This window comes from Eulemur rufifrons, chromosome 8 (genome assembly GCF_041146395.1).
Source record: "Eulemur rufifrons isolate Redbay chromosome 8, OSU_ERuf_1, whole genome shotgun sequence".
In the NCBI taxonomy this organism is placed as follows: domain Eukaryota; kingdom Metazoa; phylum Chordata; class Mammalia; order Primates; family Lemuridae; genus Eulemur; species Eulemur rufifrons.
The window spans coordinates 95871310-95888816 of NC_090990.1; the positions used below are offsets into that span (position 1 = coordinate 95871310).

Genomic DNA, 17507 nt, shown 5'->3' on the forward strand with positions numbered 1-17507 from the left:
GCCTGAGCAAGAGCGAGACCCCATCTCTACTAAAAATAGAAAGAAATTATATGGACAACTAAAAATATATATAGAAAAAAAATTAGCCGGGCATGGTGATGCATGCCTGTAGTCCCAACTACTCGGGAGGCTGACACAGGAGGATCCCTTGAGCCCAGGAGTTTGAGGTTGCTGTGAGCTAGGCTGACGCCACGGCACTCACTCTAGCCTGGGCAACAAAGTGAGACTCTGTCTCAAAAAAAAAAAAAAAAGAAAGAAAGAAATCTGGTAGAAGATAACAGTAAGTTCCCCCTCTCCTTAGTTCTGTGGTTCCAGGTGAAGGGGAAAAAAGAACCCCACACTCCAGAGCTTCCTGTCCCTTTAAAAATGGCGGTTCCTCACTGGCCAACAATACCATTGGGTGCACGAGGCAAATCGCGCGAGCGAGGGGTGGGGCACGTGGCGGCGCGGAGAGGTTCCGCCCCCTACGGCACGTCGGAGGCAGCAAGATGGCTGCTGCTGGTGGCGACTGTGTTGGCGGCACCGACGCGGACCAGGAATTGGAGGAGCTTCTGGAAAGTAAGACCCCGTAGTGGAAAAGGCCCGAAGGGAGCGATTGTGAGGACCCATTCAGCGGGTTAAGTGAACCTGAGATATTTGGGTCAGGGCGGGAGATGCTTTCCAAATGTTAGACAGGGGGCGGAGTGTCTGACCGCGACCCCGAAAAAAATCTTTGGGTCACCCTGTCCCACCTCCCCGGCGGGAGTTGAGGAGCTCACCTTGGGTCCCTGAGCGTCCCAGACCTTGGCTCTTCCTGCTGGAGGAGGAAACAGTAACCTGTAGGACGGCGTTTCACGATCCCCCTCCAAACTCCTCTATCTTAGGTTAGTTAAGTTCTTGGAAGTCTGACTCCCCGCCCCAACCCCCGGTAGGGCCAGCAGCATTTGGTCTTCGGTGGGCAGCGAACCAACACTAACGTTAACTCCTAACAAGCCTGCAGCCCATCCTTCTGTGCCTTGCCCTGTCTTCCTTAACACAGAAGACACTTTTTTTTCTCGTCCTAATCTTTTCTGTTTCACCAGTCCCCTTATAGTTCTTTGATCGTGCCAGTAGCACAAGAAGACTCCTTTCCTATTATTTTGAGAAACTGGGACGACGTGATTTCAGGGAAGACAGTTCACCCTCCTGAAAGACGGTGCCTTGTCCCTTACTCTGTTGGTTTCCTTCCCAGAGTGGGGCCAGTGCCTTCTCCCTAGACCTGGCAAACAGAGTGGTGGTGAGAACACAGGCTTTTCAGGGCAGAGGTGATTTTTTTTTTTTGTTTCCTGCCTAGTCACAGAGTTGTGGGCAGGGAGAAAAATGAACAGAAATGGTGAGGAGTGCCAAGTGACTCTCTGAATTGGCATAGGGTTATTGGCAGAGATGAGGCCAGAGGGAGCGCTAGGAGCTTGCAGGAGAAGAGCCATGTTGGAGGGTAAAAGAAAAGAGTTTAATGCTCTTCCATGGAGTGCAATATGTAGTCCCTCAGTTTATACTAGCATCAGGATCAGTGGTAAGCTGGGTGGGACATCTTGTCCCTTCTTGCCAAAGATTATTCCCTGTAGGACTCCAGGGTGAGTTCAGGGGGATAAGGATATTTATGCTTCTGTTGAATATTTATATGAAATTTCTAGGGAATCATTAGAGTGTGGTGAGGGAGACATTGTAAATGGTGATGTCTCTGCAGAACTTCTTTTAACCCTCTCCTTCTAGCTCTGAGATGGACACTTGTTCTACCTTAAGGGATTTTGAACCCTTTGATCACAATAAATTAGGTAATCCAAAGGGAAGTGGGAGGCTTATTTATTGGGGGTGGGGAAGAGACTCAAAAAAAGGAGGAAATTGAGGAAAGTTGGCAATTTGAAAGATTTTTTTTTTCCTAATGTTTTGCCCAGAAACCACCCAACCTTCCATCCTCATTCATCCCCAACACATACACCATGTCTCTTGTCTCTGAAGGTGCTCTTGATGATTTCGATAAAGCCAAACCCTCCCCAGCACCCCCTCCTACCACCACGGCCCCTGATGCTTCGGGGCCCCAGAAGAGATCGCCAGGAGACACTGCCAAAGTATAAATTCCACCCCTTAAGGGAGGGGGAGGGGTTGGGCATGTAGCTCTGAATAGAGGTGGGGCAGGCCCTGTGGGCCAGAGGGGAAGAGGTTGGGGGAGGGTGCCTTGGCCTCACATGGCCAAGAGCTCTTACAGACCTCAGTCCTTGTAAAATAAGGACTTGAGGTTGAGTGGAGGGATCTCAAAGGAGTTCTTGAGAAAAGAACAGGTTTAAATAGTTGGATTGGTATGCCACCCCATACCCTCCTTCAATGGCCAGATACCTTTTTTCCTGTCCTCATTAGGAGCGGTAGTTAGAATGTCCAGTGGAAGTGGGCAGGAGGGAGGCACTACATTTCCCAGAGCAACTGCCTATGGCTTCTGTCAGAGGTCAGGTGCAGTACTGTGCCAAGTAATATGCATTTTGGCCACCCCTTCCCTGCAGGATGCCCTCTTCGCCTCCCAAGAGAAGTTTTTCCAGGAACTATTCGACAGTGAGCTGGCTTCCCAAGCCACTGCAGAGTTCGAGAAGGCAATGAAGGAGCTGGCTGAGGAAGAGCCCCACCTGGTGGAACAGTTCCAAAAGCTCTCAGAGGCTGCAGGGAGAGTGGGTGAGGAGAGGACCTCAGACAAATGGATACATCTGAACAGACCTTTTAAGTCTTTGTTGCTTGAGAACACCAGAATTCTTAGTAAAGTTGATAGCAATCATGATGTCACAGCCATAGGGTGGGGCAAAGTGATGGGAGGAGGGATGGGAACCCTGCTCAGTGAAAGGGGGAAGACAGGTTGGAAAGTAATAGAAAAGATTATTCAATCCACACAGTCTCTAGGGTGGAAAAAAAAAAAAAAGAAAAGAAAAGATTATTCAAAACTGATCTAAAGGCCACAGTATTACTGTGGATATTATCATAGAGAATAAACTTAACACATAGTGTAGATTTATGAAATGACTGAAGATAACTATAGGATTCAGATTTGGAGTGATAGTGACTCATATCCAAGCTGGTAACCCGTTCATTCTAGGCAAGGAAACAGTTAAAATCTTAAATGACGCTGTTTTTTTTTTCAATCTGTCCTAGGCAGTGATGCAACCTCCCAACAAGAATTCACTTCTTGCCTAAAGGAGACACTAAGTGGACTAGCCAAAAATGCCACTGACCTTCAGGTGAGGGGGAAGGGGTCAGGGGCCACAAGGGGCCCACTCCCAGACACTTTATCAGCAGGGTCTCAAAAGACCGATGCTCTTGAGTATCATCCCAAGTCTGTCTCTGCCTCACTGTTTTGTTACAGGCAAGTTTAGACAAGTTTATCTTTCCCACCTAAAAGAGTGGGAAGCATCCCAATAAAGCAGTATATTTGCTTACCTCTCTCTTGTCCTGTCCAGAACTCCGGCATGTCAGAAGAGGAGCTGACCAAGGCCATGGAGGGGCTGGGCATGGATGAAGGGGATGGGGAAGGAAACATCCTCCCCATCATGCAGAGTATTATGCAGAACCTATTGTCCAAGGATGTGCTATACCCATCATTGAAGGAGATCACAGAAAAGGTTTGTTAACTTCCATTTCTGCTTTTTTACCTCACTCTCCATTCTATCAACTCACATGGGCTATTTTGCCTACTCATAGCCTGCAGAAAGAGAGAGAGTAACTTGAGTACACAAATCCCTCCGGTTTTTTTCTCCTTTGTTCATTTATTGGGGGTGGGGAGAGTTGCGGGGTGGGGAAAGTTGTGTCTCTGAGAGAATAAAGCCTCCACATTGAGAATGTCTTGGGTAGGAGGGGAAATCCTTCAGCTCTAGTTTTTTGTAAACTGGTTCAAGACTCTGGGGTGGTTGTCTAATCAATCCTTTCTTGCATTTGTGACTTCATTCATTTCCCCAGCAAGGATTCACTGAGCATTTACTGGCTTTAGGTCACGAATAGTGTAAGAGTAGTTTAAATGATGGTCCCTGCCATCAGAGAGCTTATGGTTTAGCTGGAGAGGTAAAATATAGGCATGGAACCATTTCGGTGACACAGGGCATCATATGGTTAAGTGTAACATGAATAGTGTGGACCAAGAGTGAGCAGACCGAAGTCTTTGTGAGGCAGATTCAACTCTTAAGCAAAGAATGGTTTTTACGTTTTTTAAAGTTGTTTAAAAAAACAACAAAGAAAATACGCAACAGAGACCATATGTGGCCTTCAAAGCCTAGAATATTTACTATCTGGCCCTTCATCATGAGGAAAAAGTTTCTCAATCTTTGGTGACCATAAATGCTATTATGGCCAGGTGATCTAGTTGGAGGCAATGCTGCTCTTCATGGTGAACTTGCTTATTTGGCTTTTCCTTCTGTTTCCCTTTCCCATTTTAAGTATTGTTCTTAGTACCTTTCCATGTTCATTGTTTACTTAATTGTTCTCTACCCATTCTCTCTTTCCTTAGTATCCAGATTGGTTGCAGAGTCACCAGGAATCTCTACCTCCAGAACAGTTTGAAAAGTATCAGGAGCAGCACAGTGTCATGGGTAAAATATGTGAGCAGTTTGAGGCAGAGACCCCCACAGACAATGAGGCCACTCAAAAGGCTCGTTTTGAGACGGTGCTGGATCTTATGCAACAGGTAAGGCCTCTTCTTGCCATCTGCCCACTGGTGCTGCCGACTTAGATGTTCAGTAGAGGAGGGATCTAGGAAGGATGCTTCACTGCCAAATCTGGGTGGAGGAGGGGATCACAAGAGAGGCCACGTAATGTGGTTCTCAGAAGAAATCAGAAAGATCATTATCAGGTTTCTTTTCTGGGCTGTTTTCTGGGGTTTCCTCTATCTCATGTTCCTCTTTCCTCATTTTCCAGTTACAGGATTTGGGCCATCCTCCAAAAGAGCTGGCTGGGGAGATGGTGAGTATGTCTTCTCCTAGATTTTAATCTGAGCCCCCACAGTTTCCATAATTCTATAACCTTCAGTGAATCCACCTATGGTGATAATTGTGGCTACTGGGGATGGATCTTCGGAAGCTCTGACCTGAAATATGAACAGTTATCTAAGTCCCTTCATCTCTTCTCCAGCCTCCTGGCCTCAACTTTGACCTGGATGCCCTCAATCTTTCGGGCCCACCAGGTGCCAGTGGTGAACAGTGTCTGATCATGTGAAACACAACACGTTTTCCTCTCTGAGTCCCAGCCATGGGGAACATCTGGAGTCAGCAGAACCATTGGGAACAGAGGCAGGAGTGTCGTCTGTGGGAGCGGTCTGCCCGCTGCCCTTTTGTCATCCCATTCAAGACTGTGCCATACCAGCTGAGGCTTTTCCTCTGTCTTTCTAGGAATAGGGTCTGTTTTGCAGGCCATTTCTGTGAGCCCTACTTCATTGTGGTTTCTGCTGCTGTCAAAGGCCTAGCTACCTGCCAGGTGAAGGAAGACATCCCTTTTGTGGCATGCACCTTCTTTCCTCTCCTAAAATAATGTTGTATGTGGCCACACTGATGTTCACCTTTATGCCCGGGTCTTTGTGCCTTGTCTCTACTCCCTCTCTTGGATCTAAGGAGCAGGGGCAGAGTCCTGGGACTCTTGTATTTCAAGTTCTCTGGGCAGGGCCTTTGGGAATGAGGAGACACTTAGCCTAGGCTGGGTTACAGGTCTGTCACCATGCCATCTCAGCATCAGACAGACTGTTCCGAATTCTCTAAAGGGAGAAAGGGCTTTTGCATCTAATCATGGTAGAGTTGGAAGAGAAACCCTGAGATTCTCTTCTCTCAAGGTGCTGAGCCCTTAAGTCCCTGTTCTAGCCTGAGAGCTCAAGTCACTACCCTGGTTCTTCCTACGATGCTATGTGATCTGGGTAACCCAGCCCCCTGACCTTCCTTTGTCACCGGTCCTCTTACTTCCTGTTTTTTAAGTACTTGTTTAACCATTTTGAGCCCAAGCTGTGTCAATAAAGGGCCAATCCTATTTCCCCTTGTCTAGTCTATCCACCAGTCTCATCGGCTTCCTCTCTGCCTGGCAAACAGTTGTAGTGTCAGGTCTGGGAAATGAATGGACATTCTTCCCCAAGTACATTCTGGCTTATTTGAGATATTTCATTCCCTTAGAATCCTGTCCCTTGGTTCAAGAAGGTAGCTTGGATAAGGGGGAGGGGTACAGCCTGGGTCCCTTTTCCTGCAGGCCCCTGTGAGGCACTAATAAATATTCTGAGTGAGGAGTGTGGCCTGTTTTTCATTCAGGTCTGTTTCTGATCTTCCTCACCTTCTGTAAGCTGCAGAGTGAAGAATGTTAGGAGACTAGTGCTACATGATATTGTAGTGCTGGGCTCCACCCTCCACCCTTCCCCGCTTCATTGTGTATCTCAGTTGGCAAAGGACGCTGGGTGGCCATTTTTTCCTCATTTTCTCCTGAATATTTCAATCTGGAAAGCCCTTCAACTTGTAATTCTATTTGAACATTTCCCATTGTTATTATTAATGTTAGTAATACATTGTTAACATGTTTTTTTTTTATTTCTCTTTGAGCTGACCTTGCCCTTCCCTGGCTCCCAGTGGTTCTGTGGACCTCGGCTACTATATGTTGGAGGATACTCTGGTCAGCCCAGCTGAGTGAGTTATTTTCACTCAGAAAATCTGCCAGAGCAGATTTACATTTATCATCTGAGTCACTTTGAGCTCCTGACATGTCACTTCCCCTTGGATTAAGACTTTTCACACCTTGAAGAACTCACACATTCTGTGGTATTGTCAAGGCGGGAAATGTTCTTGAGGCCTCAGGCTGCTTGGGAAGGTCCAGCTCCTGTACCTTGTCAGAGCATGGAAGAGCCTAGGTCTGAATGTGAGACTTCTGTATTCTTTGAGAGATGGAAAAGTACCGGCAGACTTGTGATGATGGTCACAGAGCCTAAAGACCAAAATTTTCTCCTTGAAGCTCCAACCAAAAACTGGACAAGGAGAGGAGGAGGGAAGAACAAAAGGGCCCTGCCCCTTGACCCTTGTGCCTCTTGTCCTGCCAGTTTTGTTTTATAGATTCTCACTTCTGCTAGCCTGGCCAGGGCTTACTCCAGGAATCTAAATAGATCCCTAGTCCATTTTGGCTTTGTTCCCAAGGCACTCATTTTTATTTTGATTTTGATTGAATTTGAGCTAGTTGGCCTCAGGTTATTCTCTGTTCCAGAAATACTATTTGACTTATTCTAGGACTTGTAAAGGTATGGAGCTTGGTACTCTCTGGCAGTCCTTCTCAAACTGTATGTGGTAAAGGACCAGGCTTTTTGTTTTTTGAATATCCAATCCTTTATGTATCAATATGTGTTCCTATTGCCCATGACAGGTATACATTTCACACTGTATGCTATCTACCATGCAAGTTTGACAACACCCAAACTGGCCAAACCCTGTTCAACAGTTAAGTTCACTGATGATGTACTTGAGTATCACAGCAATGTCAAAATGCTAAAAAGTTTCTAAACATTCTCATTTTCTAATGTATCCTGTCACTGACAGGTAAAAAAACTTCACAGACCAGCGTAAGTCTGCAAACCACCTTTGAGTAGCACTGCTCTAGGGCCCTCCATCTCTCCATAGATCCAAGCCAAACTGATACATATCTGTACTTGTTCTCTCCTATTTGAGGATTGCCTCTAGAGAACTAGTTCTTCAGCAAGAATGTGTCACTGTAAGAACATCTGTAGCATTTCTCTAGCCTTTTCTGCTGCTTAAAAATAACCATTACAAGCTTAGGTTTAAGCTGTATATGAAATATTTATGCTGCTCTCAAAATTTAAAGGAGTTGCTCCTTTGTTCCAAAATTCTGTATGTTAGATAACAAATTTGTGATTGTATGACTGGCTTCATGAATTAAGCATTGAATTCATACAGAATTTGTTATAATAGGAACATTTTCCTGTGACTCTGGAACATCCTGTCAAGGCTCCAAGAGGCAGTTATAATATGCTGTTGAGATGGCTTTGGGGAGCTTGAGCAGAAAAATGGCCCACGTTAAATGAAGTGGAGATGGCAGACCATACAAAGAAGACTTGAGGAAGTAGGCATGTAGGAATGAAAGTTACATAACACTGGAAAATACATCAACTGACCATATATACCTCAAAAAGTCCTAGGGAATGTTTGTTTTTTAAATAAAGGCAATAGGAAAGGCACTGGTGAAGGGGCACTAGCATTTTTGAGAAATTTAGAAGTGGCTATCTCTGTAGATTGAAACTGGTAGAAGATGTTAAAGAACTGGTTTCCCTGGTAGCAATGGGGATGATAGGATTCTGACATATCAAAAGCTAGATGGCAACACTTAACTCTCAGAAAAGGTGGGTGAATTTTGATAAGGGTAGCAGGGTCAAAGTGGAGATGGCTAATAGAACATGGGTGGTCCTAGAGGCAAGACAGATAGCCAAGGAGAGTATTGATTTATATACAAGAGGGACCAAGAATTGTCGAGCAGAAGGCTGAGGTCAGTAACTTCTATGAAAAATCACAATTCCTTGTCCAGTTTCTAAGCCTTAGTTCTTACACTCACAAACTATCAATTGAAAGAGAGCCATTTACTCAGTTAACCACTGAGTGGAATTGTCATAACACAGTCAACACAGAAGACTTCAGTGACCAGCTGTGTGTGGTTTTCCCCCTACATAACGAGCAAGCAATCAGTTCTGCAGTGAATACCAGCTGGGTGTCCTCTAGTTTGATTTTGATACTATCTACCTGGAAACAGTGTCAGATCCTACAGGTTGAGGGCTTAGTCCCACTTCTGATGTCAGCTGTAAGCCCCAGGTTATTTTGGCTGTACTATAAATCAGGGTTCCCACAGCCCTCTCCTTGTGTTTGATTAATTTGTTAGAGTGGCTCACAAAACTCAGGGAAACACTTATACTTACTAGTTTATTATAGAGGGTATTACAACAGATATAGATGAAACGATGTATAGGTCAAGGGGTACAGAGCTTCCATGCCCTCTGGGCATGCTACCCTCCAGGAACCTTCAGGTGTTTAGCCATCTTGGAACCTCTCTGAACTCTGTCTTTTTGGTTTTTTATGGAGGCTTTATATGTAGGCATGATTGATTAAACCACTGGCCATTAGTGATTAACTCTATCATCAGTTCATTTCCCCTCCCTGGAGGTTAGAGGGTGGGGCTGAAAGTTCCAACTCTCTAATCCAGCTGTGGTCTTTTTGCTGACCAGCTCCCATCCTGAAGCTACCTAGGGGCCGCTAGCCATCAGTCAACTTACTAGAATACAATAAGGTATCACTTTGAAGATTTTAAGGATTTGGGGGTTGTATACCAAGAAAAGGGGTCAAAGACCAAATATATATTTTATAATATCACAGCTATACACTGTGGAAAGAATACCAGATTTTATAAGTTGGGAAACAGGTATACAGAGTCTGAGTTGACACTGATATCCAGGGACCCAAAGCACCACTGCAGTGCCTTCCCTCCCAACACCCGTAACTACTTCATTACATTGGGGAAATAAGCAGTCGGTCAGGTAATAAAATGAAGTGCTGGCCTAAATCTTTCTCACAGTGTGTCTAAGAAACCCACTTTATGGTCATTTCCCAGTTTTTAAATATTTAATCAGATTGAACGTGTTTAGCAGTTGGCAGAAAGCCCAAATAGAAGCTCCTAAAATTGTACCCCCACCTCTGCCAAGATAGTCAATAAAAAATAATACTGCATTCTGGGGGAAAATGGAAGAAATTAGTTCAACCCTTAAAGATTTAAAAATTGTTGGGTTATTGGTCTCCATTATATCCTCCTTTAGTTTCACCTGTCTGGCCCTTGCAAAAACTGGATGACTTATGGTGGGTAACAGTGGACTACTGCAAATTTAAGTAGTAGTCTCAGTCAGGATGCCGTGTTGGATATAGTTTCTTCTGTTAATCTAGCACAGGGATCAGCAAACTATAGCCCACGAGCCAAATCTAGCCCGCTAGTTGTTTTTGTTAATAAAGTTTTATTGACATGCAGCCAGGATCATTCATTTATGTATCATCTATGGATGCTTTTGTGCTATAATGGCAGAGTGTAGTAGTTGTGACAGAGATCATATGGCCTGCAAAATCTAAAATATTTACTATTTGAAGTTCATGAACCCCTGATCTAATGAATATGTTCTCTCAATACCCATTAGGAAGGAGTGTGAAAGCAGTTTGCATTCACACAGTATGGGCAACATTGTATGTTCACAGTCTTGACTTAGAGATGTTAATTTATCAACCTCTCTGTCATAGTATAGTCTAAAGGGACCTGGATATTCTGCAGAATATCACTTTTTTTGCTATATTAAGATTATGCCGGCCGGGCGAGGTGGCTCACGCCTGTAATCCTAGCACTCTGGGAGGCCGAGGTGGGCAGATCGTTTGAGCTCAGGAGTTCGAGACCAGCCTGAGCAAGAGCGAGACCCCATCTCTACTAAAAATAGAAAGAAATTATATGGACAGCTAAAAATATATATAGAAAAAATTAGCCGGGCATGGTGGTGCATGCCTGTAGTCCCAGCTACTCGGGAGGCTGAGACAGGAGGATCGCTTGAGCTCAGGAGTTTGAGGTTGCTGTGAGCTAGGCTGACGCCATGGCACTCACTCTAGCCTGGGCAATAGAGTGAGACTCTGTCTCAAAAAAAAAAAAAAAAATTATGCCAATTAGGTAATAAGGATATGTTAATTAGACTTGATGACCAAGTAGTGTCAAGTACTCTGGATTCCTTGGTGAGACATACATACTCAAGGTGGTGGGAGATAAGTCCTGCAAAGATGCAGGGGCCTGACACATTGGTGACATTTTTAGTCCAGTGGTCTGGAGCATTCTGGGACATCTATAAAGTAAGGGACAGATTATTGCAGGCCTCTTACAGTTTTGGAGCCAGCATATTCTGTACTTGGGAATGCAAGAAAGCACTCTGCAGGAGGTTGAAGGGGCCATATGACCTGGAAAATTTTGTAACCAAAAGTTCGGTACTTGTTCCTGTGGTTGAACGAAGAACAAGGGCCAGCAGTTTGAGGAAAAGGAAAGAGAAGTTTATTAATTTGCTGGCAAATGAGGAGGATGGTAGTCTCTTATCTTAAAGAACCATCTTCTTCCCTTTTAGCAGAAATACAGAGCTTTTAAAAGGGAGTTTTCAGCTTTGGGCTATTGCTATTCAATTATAGCATCTTTGATGAAGATGATCTCCTGACCACTGTTTTCATTGAGCTATCTCCTGTGGTTTAAGATACTAGAAATAAAGAATAAAGAACATTTTTGTACCCCTTTGATTACTGGCCTTGGGCAGGAATGTAGGTTTTAATTCCCAAAAAGGGTGAGGGGGTTTTAAAGAGACAACTCATAAAACATTTTTGCTCTTTTTCAGGCCTTTGTCTCTGTTACATATTCCCCACTGTCAATTTTACCCTTGCATGTCTATGGGAGGAGGGTTGACCTAGTCATCGAGCTACTTCCTGCTGAATTGGGGCAATGTTTCGATGGAAGATTTGTACTTACTTATGCCATTGCAAAACTTTGGCAGTAGATTTACAAAAATAAAGAATGTAACTGGTTACCAGGTGAACAAGGGCATAAGCAACAACAACCATGAGGATTGACAAGGCAAAATGGAAGATATCTGATAAGAGTTATTTTTCTCCACTTGGTATCTAAGACACCAGTAGGACTGTGGGTCCTTGCTGTCACCTTGTATATAGTGTCTGATACAGGGCTGGGCAAGAAAGAAACATGGGATCTCTGAGTATGGACGGAGCTATTAGTTGCACCCTGTAGGTGATCTGAGGGACCAGCTTTTACACATTCAGAAATCGTGACACTGTATACAGGAATAGTTGCACTGAATGAGGTTTAGGATGGCAAACAACAGTGAAACAGATCAGCAGAAGAGGCAGTAGCCCAGGAAATCCTTACTAAGGAATTGTCTCTCCAACCTATAGACAGAAGAAAATAACCAAGGAATGGTTAATGAAAATACCAACAATTTCATTTTTCCTTCTTAAACAGATACTTTTAGATCACCCAAAGTCTGGCTCATCCACTGGGGCCTTGGGTCTTTTTCCTCTATGTGTCACCACTTTACTCTGGTGTGGACCAAAGGTTTTACTTCTCACAATTTCAAGGTGTGCATTGTTAGAGGCACTTTGTAAGATCCCTTCCACTTCTCTGCTTCCAGCTGGAGTGGAAACCTGAAAAAAGCAAACTCATAGATAGTGTATAGTATTTGATATATTGCTTTACTATGTTTTCTTCACTTATGGTTATATTACCACACTAACCACGGGGGCTAGAAAGGGTCTCCTATAAACTATTTCATAGAGGCTTATGTTAAGCCTGCTTCTAGGGGCTACCCTTATTTGGAGGAGGGCAAGTAGCAACATCCTAGCCTACTTTAGATGGGTTTCCTGCATCAGTTTTTCCCAGGATGCATGCAATTTCCCTTTTAGATGTAGAGCTTTGCTTACTTGCTGAGTTACCTCCAATATAAAGGAGGGCCCATTATCACTCTGTATGGAGGAAGGGAGCCCAGACCTCAGAATGAGTTCCTTCAGAAGGATTCTGGTAACTTCAGACACTTTCTCTATTCAGGTAGGATAAGCCTCTACCCAACCTGAAAAGGTATCTACTAATACAAAGAAGCATTTGAAGTTTAAATCACTTTGCCAATCACTGCAAGGGTGGGTCCCCACATGTTGGGTTCCCCATGGAGCAGGTCAATTTTCTGTCTTTGGCTTGTTTTGAGCACATAAAGGGCACCCCTGAGTTATTTGTCAAACGGGCTCCTCTTAAATGAGGTCCCACCACATCCAGTGAGGCATCATGCCCATAGTGTGTGCATTCATGTAGGTGCCTCATAAGCCTCGGGTAGAAGAATGAGTCAATGAGAATTCTGTCTCCACTTAGCTGTGTCATCCCGTGTCAGAGCCACAGTCTTTAGTCTTAAAGGAGGTTTATAATGATCTAAATCTAGCCAGAGTATGAAGGCCCTGAGGAACAGATCACCTTTAGCATCCTCCTTTTTTTTTTTTTTTTTTTTTTTTTGGTGACCAGGACATTGCACGGGCTCATTCATGACCTATATATATATATCAGGGCCATTATTTCAGTGGCATACTTAATATCCTTATTCCCTACTCTCGGGGGCCCTCATTCCTTCCACATGGCACCATGAGCATGCGTGACCATAAAAAGCATATTTAGAGTCTGTATAAATGTTTACCTTTTTTCCTCTGGATAACTGAAGAGCTCTGGTTAAAGCAATCAGCTCAGCTTTCTGAGCTGCAGCACCAGGCGGCAGTGCCATTGCATCCAATACCTCTCGTTCCACGATCACCGCATATCCATCCCTTCATTGTCCATGAAGCTGTTCTCATTGGTGAAAAAGATCCCAATCTGGCTCTGGCATCAGCTGATCTGATAGATCCATCGTGCTAGAGTAAACAGCTTCCAGAACCTCTAAATAGTTATGCTGCAAAGGCTCATTCTCTTCAGCTGGTAACAGAGTGGCAGGTTTGAGAGTAGACACAGTGTTTAATAACAACTCACAAGTAGCTGCTACTGCCTGGAGGCAAGGAGGCCATCCTCTCCCAGTATTGTCCATAGTTGCTTTGACAAGTATGCCACTGGCCATGGGATGTCTCCCAGTAGCTGTACTAAGACTCCATGGCTCATTCGTTGTTTTTCATGAACATATAAATTTAAATTCTTTCTGCAAGTCAGGGAACTCCAAAGTGCAGGTGGTCCTAAGACTGCTTTAGTTTTTCAAAGGTATTTTGACAGTCTGTGGTCCAGATCAGGCTTCACATCTAGTCCCTTTGAGGGCCTCGTACAAGGGCTTTGCTATTAGTCCAAAGTTTGGGATCCAGATGCAACAGAACCCTGTCATTCCTAGGAAGCCATGCAGTTGCCATGGGTTCCCTTGCTAATTTGGAATCCCAAATAAGTAACCTGCTGTTTGCAAATCTGTCCAATTGCAGGTTCTGCAAGTCTCTTGCTAAGCTCTCACTAAACAGGATAGGAGAATTTTTTTTAATCCCCTGAGGCAACACAGTCCAGCAGTGCTGTGAGGTCATCGTAGTCTCAGGATCCTGTCATTCAGATGTGACAGAGTACCATTCATAGTCACTTGTACAGTGTCATTAATGGCACATAGATCCTGCACAAATCTGTACTCATTGGTATGGAAAATTTAAATTCTTTGTACACGTCCTGGGGTCCCATTGGCCCATATGGCCTTACCTTTTGGGTAAACTTCAGGAAGAATAGAACTTGCTCCTTGCAAATGCTATAGTTGCAGTCAAAGATGTGCAAGTCTGCTGAGGCTCAAACTTCAAAACGAACTGCTTTGCAGTGGCAGCCTCTTGTGTGCTTCACCAGGCCCTGGTATTCAAAGCCAATAGGAGCTTGGCAGCTCCCTGGAAGTGAGCTTCTCCTGTTTCTGGAATAGCTCCTGACACTCCTGCTGCTTGCCCAGGTCCAGCCTGGCCACTGAAGATGGGGTTACCAGAGTCGGCGGTGGAGCAGTGCCAGCTCTGGCAGCGGCTCCCTGGGGCCCAACTCCTGGGCCTGCAGCAACGAGTTCCTCAGCCACCACTGCCTAGCCTCTGCCCCCTGCCTGGCTCTCAGAGCACCATGCAAGACTGGTGCCAGGGGACTGGGGTGGTAGTACTCCCATGTTAATGAAAAAGTTCACTTGTTGAGCCCCCACTGTCAGTCAAACCTGGGGCTCCTGTGGGGATATTTGGATTGGAGCCACTAGTGAGGCATGGAGTCCCAGGCCCCCTTCTTCGTCATCTAAGTCCTAGACTTGAAAAACCATTTGGTTTCCTGGGGTGTTTCTTGTTACCTGGTGCCTTCTGCAGTTTTGGGTGGTTCTTTCCAACATTCTTTACAAACATTCTCTTTACAAACGTTCTCTTTACAAAAGTATCAACCTGGGGCAACCTTTTCTACCCTTTTTCTTTTGGCTGTCTCTACCCTTGGTGCAGCTAACAGAACACATAAGTTTCAGTTTTTCTTCTTCCCTAGTGTTGTATACTTTAAACGTGGTATCAACAAGCTATGAGAGATTCGTGCCAGTTGCCCCTTCCACACACTGCATCTTTCTCCTTATATGTGAAGCATTCTGTCCTCTAAAATTCATATTAACTATGCACAAATTTTTCAGGGGGCCTCCATCTGCATCTGTATATATCCAATACGCCTGATAGATGCATTCCAAAAATTCAGAGGGATCTTCATTAACTTTTGGTTGTAATTTTTGGACCTTATTTTAACTCTTCTGTCTAGGCACTTATCTCTGGAGGCCTACCAGAATACACTTTCGGTAATGATTTATTCCCACACTGTCTGCACCCGCATTAGGATCCCAATTTGTGTAAGTCCAATAAAACCCTGCTGGCTATCCTTGTGCATTCAAGCCCCCATCTGATATTTCCATAGTGGAAATTTCCCTGCCCCGGCTATGGGTGCCCTGTGGCCAAATTGAGTTCCCTGCTGGGTCTTGGAAGGAGAAACCATTCCTACTCCTGAGTCATAATCCAGTGAATGTGGGACTGAAAAATTAGTTCCATTTGCGCCCTTGCTGGCCCTTCTCACAGTGCCAAGATGGTGGTGGTGGCAGTGGGCGGCGGCAGTTGCCCCAGGCCTGCCTCTGCACTGGGCTGCTTCCTAGGCTGGCTGCGGGGCCAGGCAGGGGAAAGCTGCTCCCATTAGTGCACTCTGTGACCACTGCATCGGGGGCCACAGTGGACAGGGCAGTGGGGCCCAAGCAGAATGAGCTCAAGCGTGGCCGAGTCCACATCACCTTCCCTGGTGGATGGGGAACTGGCAGCATGGGAGCAGGTTCATGTGATGCAACCTGGTTAATTCCTCCCCAATTTTATTCCAGGGTCTGACTGTCCTTACCATTAACTTTGTCCCAGGCCTTTCACCCTTGTTATAAAGCAATTGCATGAAAGATTGTACATAAAGGATCTTGTCCCATTTATGTGACCTTTGATGAAATAATTCCAGTTGTAAGATAGTATAATAATTTAAGGTTTCATTCAATGGCCACTTCTCACACTCCAGCATGTACATTGGCCACGCAGTATTACAGTAACACCATTCTCTTTCAGACATAGACTTATACCTATAAGTTGGCCATTTACGCAAGATTCTCCCCAAGGGACTTTCTGATGGAATAGAAATGGAGCCTCCCATGTTGAAACAAAAACTCACAAATGACAACAAACACAAGCTGACACGTAGACAATATAGGGAATTCCCAATGCAAATCATCTTAATGCTAAGGCCTACCAACAAATGGGAACCGTACAAATGAGAACCTAATTCTTCAATTCAAAAGGGAATGAATTCCCCAGGTTCCCTACCAATGGAACTGTACAAACAAGAATTGAATTCTCCAAATCCAAAAGGGGGCAAATTCCCCAGTCTCCCTAGTTCCACTCAACAGTAACTTCTACTCCCAAATATACCACAAACAAATGCCCTGCCACAGTGTTGGAATAAGTTTCGAAAACCCCCAAATGGGTGGAATCAAGGATCTTGGTGTGCACACCAGGGAACTTACCAAAATGGCTGAGGCGTTGCAACTTCTCCCAAATCCGTTTCCTTTTTCTCAATGAGGTTTAGGTTGTGAGGAGCTGTATCTAATTCAGGGAGGGAAAGATGGGAGTCCCCTGGAGCGAAACAGGCTTCGGCAGCTGCTGGGGCGATCCCTTATTCCCTCACCCTGAAAAGACAGTGCTCCTACTGGAAGACTGACCCGGGGCTGCTCCCTGCCTCTTCTAGCCACAGCAGCAGTTGCAGGTTCTGCTCTGCCAGGGTGCCAGTGGGCCCACCAGGGATGCTGAGTTCTGTTACCTGGTACTTGTCCCCACGGCTGAATGAAGAGGACAAGTGGTTTGAGGAAAAGGAAAGGGAAGTTTATTAATTTGCTGGCAAATGAGGAGGATGGTAGACTCTCATCTTAAAGAACCATCGTCCTCTCAGCAGAAGTACAGAGCTTTTAAAGGGGGGGGGGGTGGTTTCAGCTTTAGGCTAATGCTATTCAATTACAGCATCTCTGGTGAAGATGATCTTGTGACCTCTGTCCTGTTGAGCCATCTCCTGTGGTTTAACCACTGGAAACGAAGAACAAAGAACATTTTCTGCAGCTTTGATTACTGACATCAGGCAGGAATGCAGTTTTTATTCCCAAAAAAGGTGAGGGGGTTTTAAAGAGGCAGCTCATAAAACATTTTTGCTCTTTTTCAGGACTTTGCCTTTACAGTTTCATGGTACTAGAGATATTTGTGGTAGGAAAAGATGTTGTATGGATTCTCTGGCAATCCACAGTAGGAGAGCTCCAGCCCAGACCTCCAGGCTTCTGTAGTAAAATGATGCCATCTTCAGCAGAGAAAGTTTTACCATTTGAAAAGTATTTCCTGGCATGCTGTTACGCCCTGAAAGAGACTTGCCACCTGACCATGAGA

The 17507-nt window shown here is 44.9% G+C and overlaps 1 protein-coding gene across 3 annotated transcripts; it reads left to right on the forward strand.

Annotated features, from left to right (window-relative positions):
* The first annotated feature begins 483 nt into the window (after positions 1-483).
* Positions 484-7862, forward strand: PEX19 (peroxisomal biogenesis factor 19). 3 transcript variants are annotated; one of them, XM_069480367.1, is made up of 8 exons: positions 484-558; positions 1978-2087; positions 2514-2679; positions 3151-3236; positions 3456-3617; positions 4496-4672; positions 4903-4947; positions 5168-7862. In XM_069480367.1, exons 1-8 carry the CDS (start codon positions 489-491, stop codon positions 5189-5191), a joined length of 840 nt encoding a protein of 279 aa, XP_069336468.1. In that variant the 5' UTR covers positions 484-488; the 3' UTR covers positions 5192-7862. The 3 variants fall into 3 exon arrangements, with proteins under 3 accessions (XP_069336468.1, XP_069336467.1, XP_069336469.1); XM_069480366.1 differs by having other exon boundaries at positions 5116-7861; XM_069480368.1 differs by lacking the exon at positions 1978-2087 and having other exon boundaries at positions 505-558; positions 5116-7862.
* The last annotated feature ends 9645 nt before the right edge of the window (positions 7863-17507 follow it).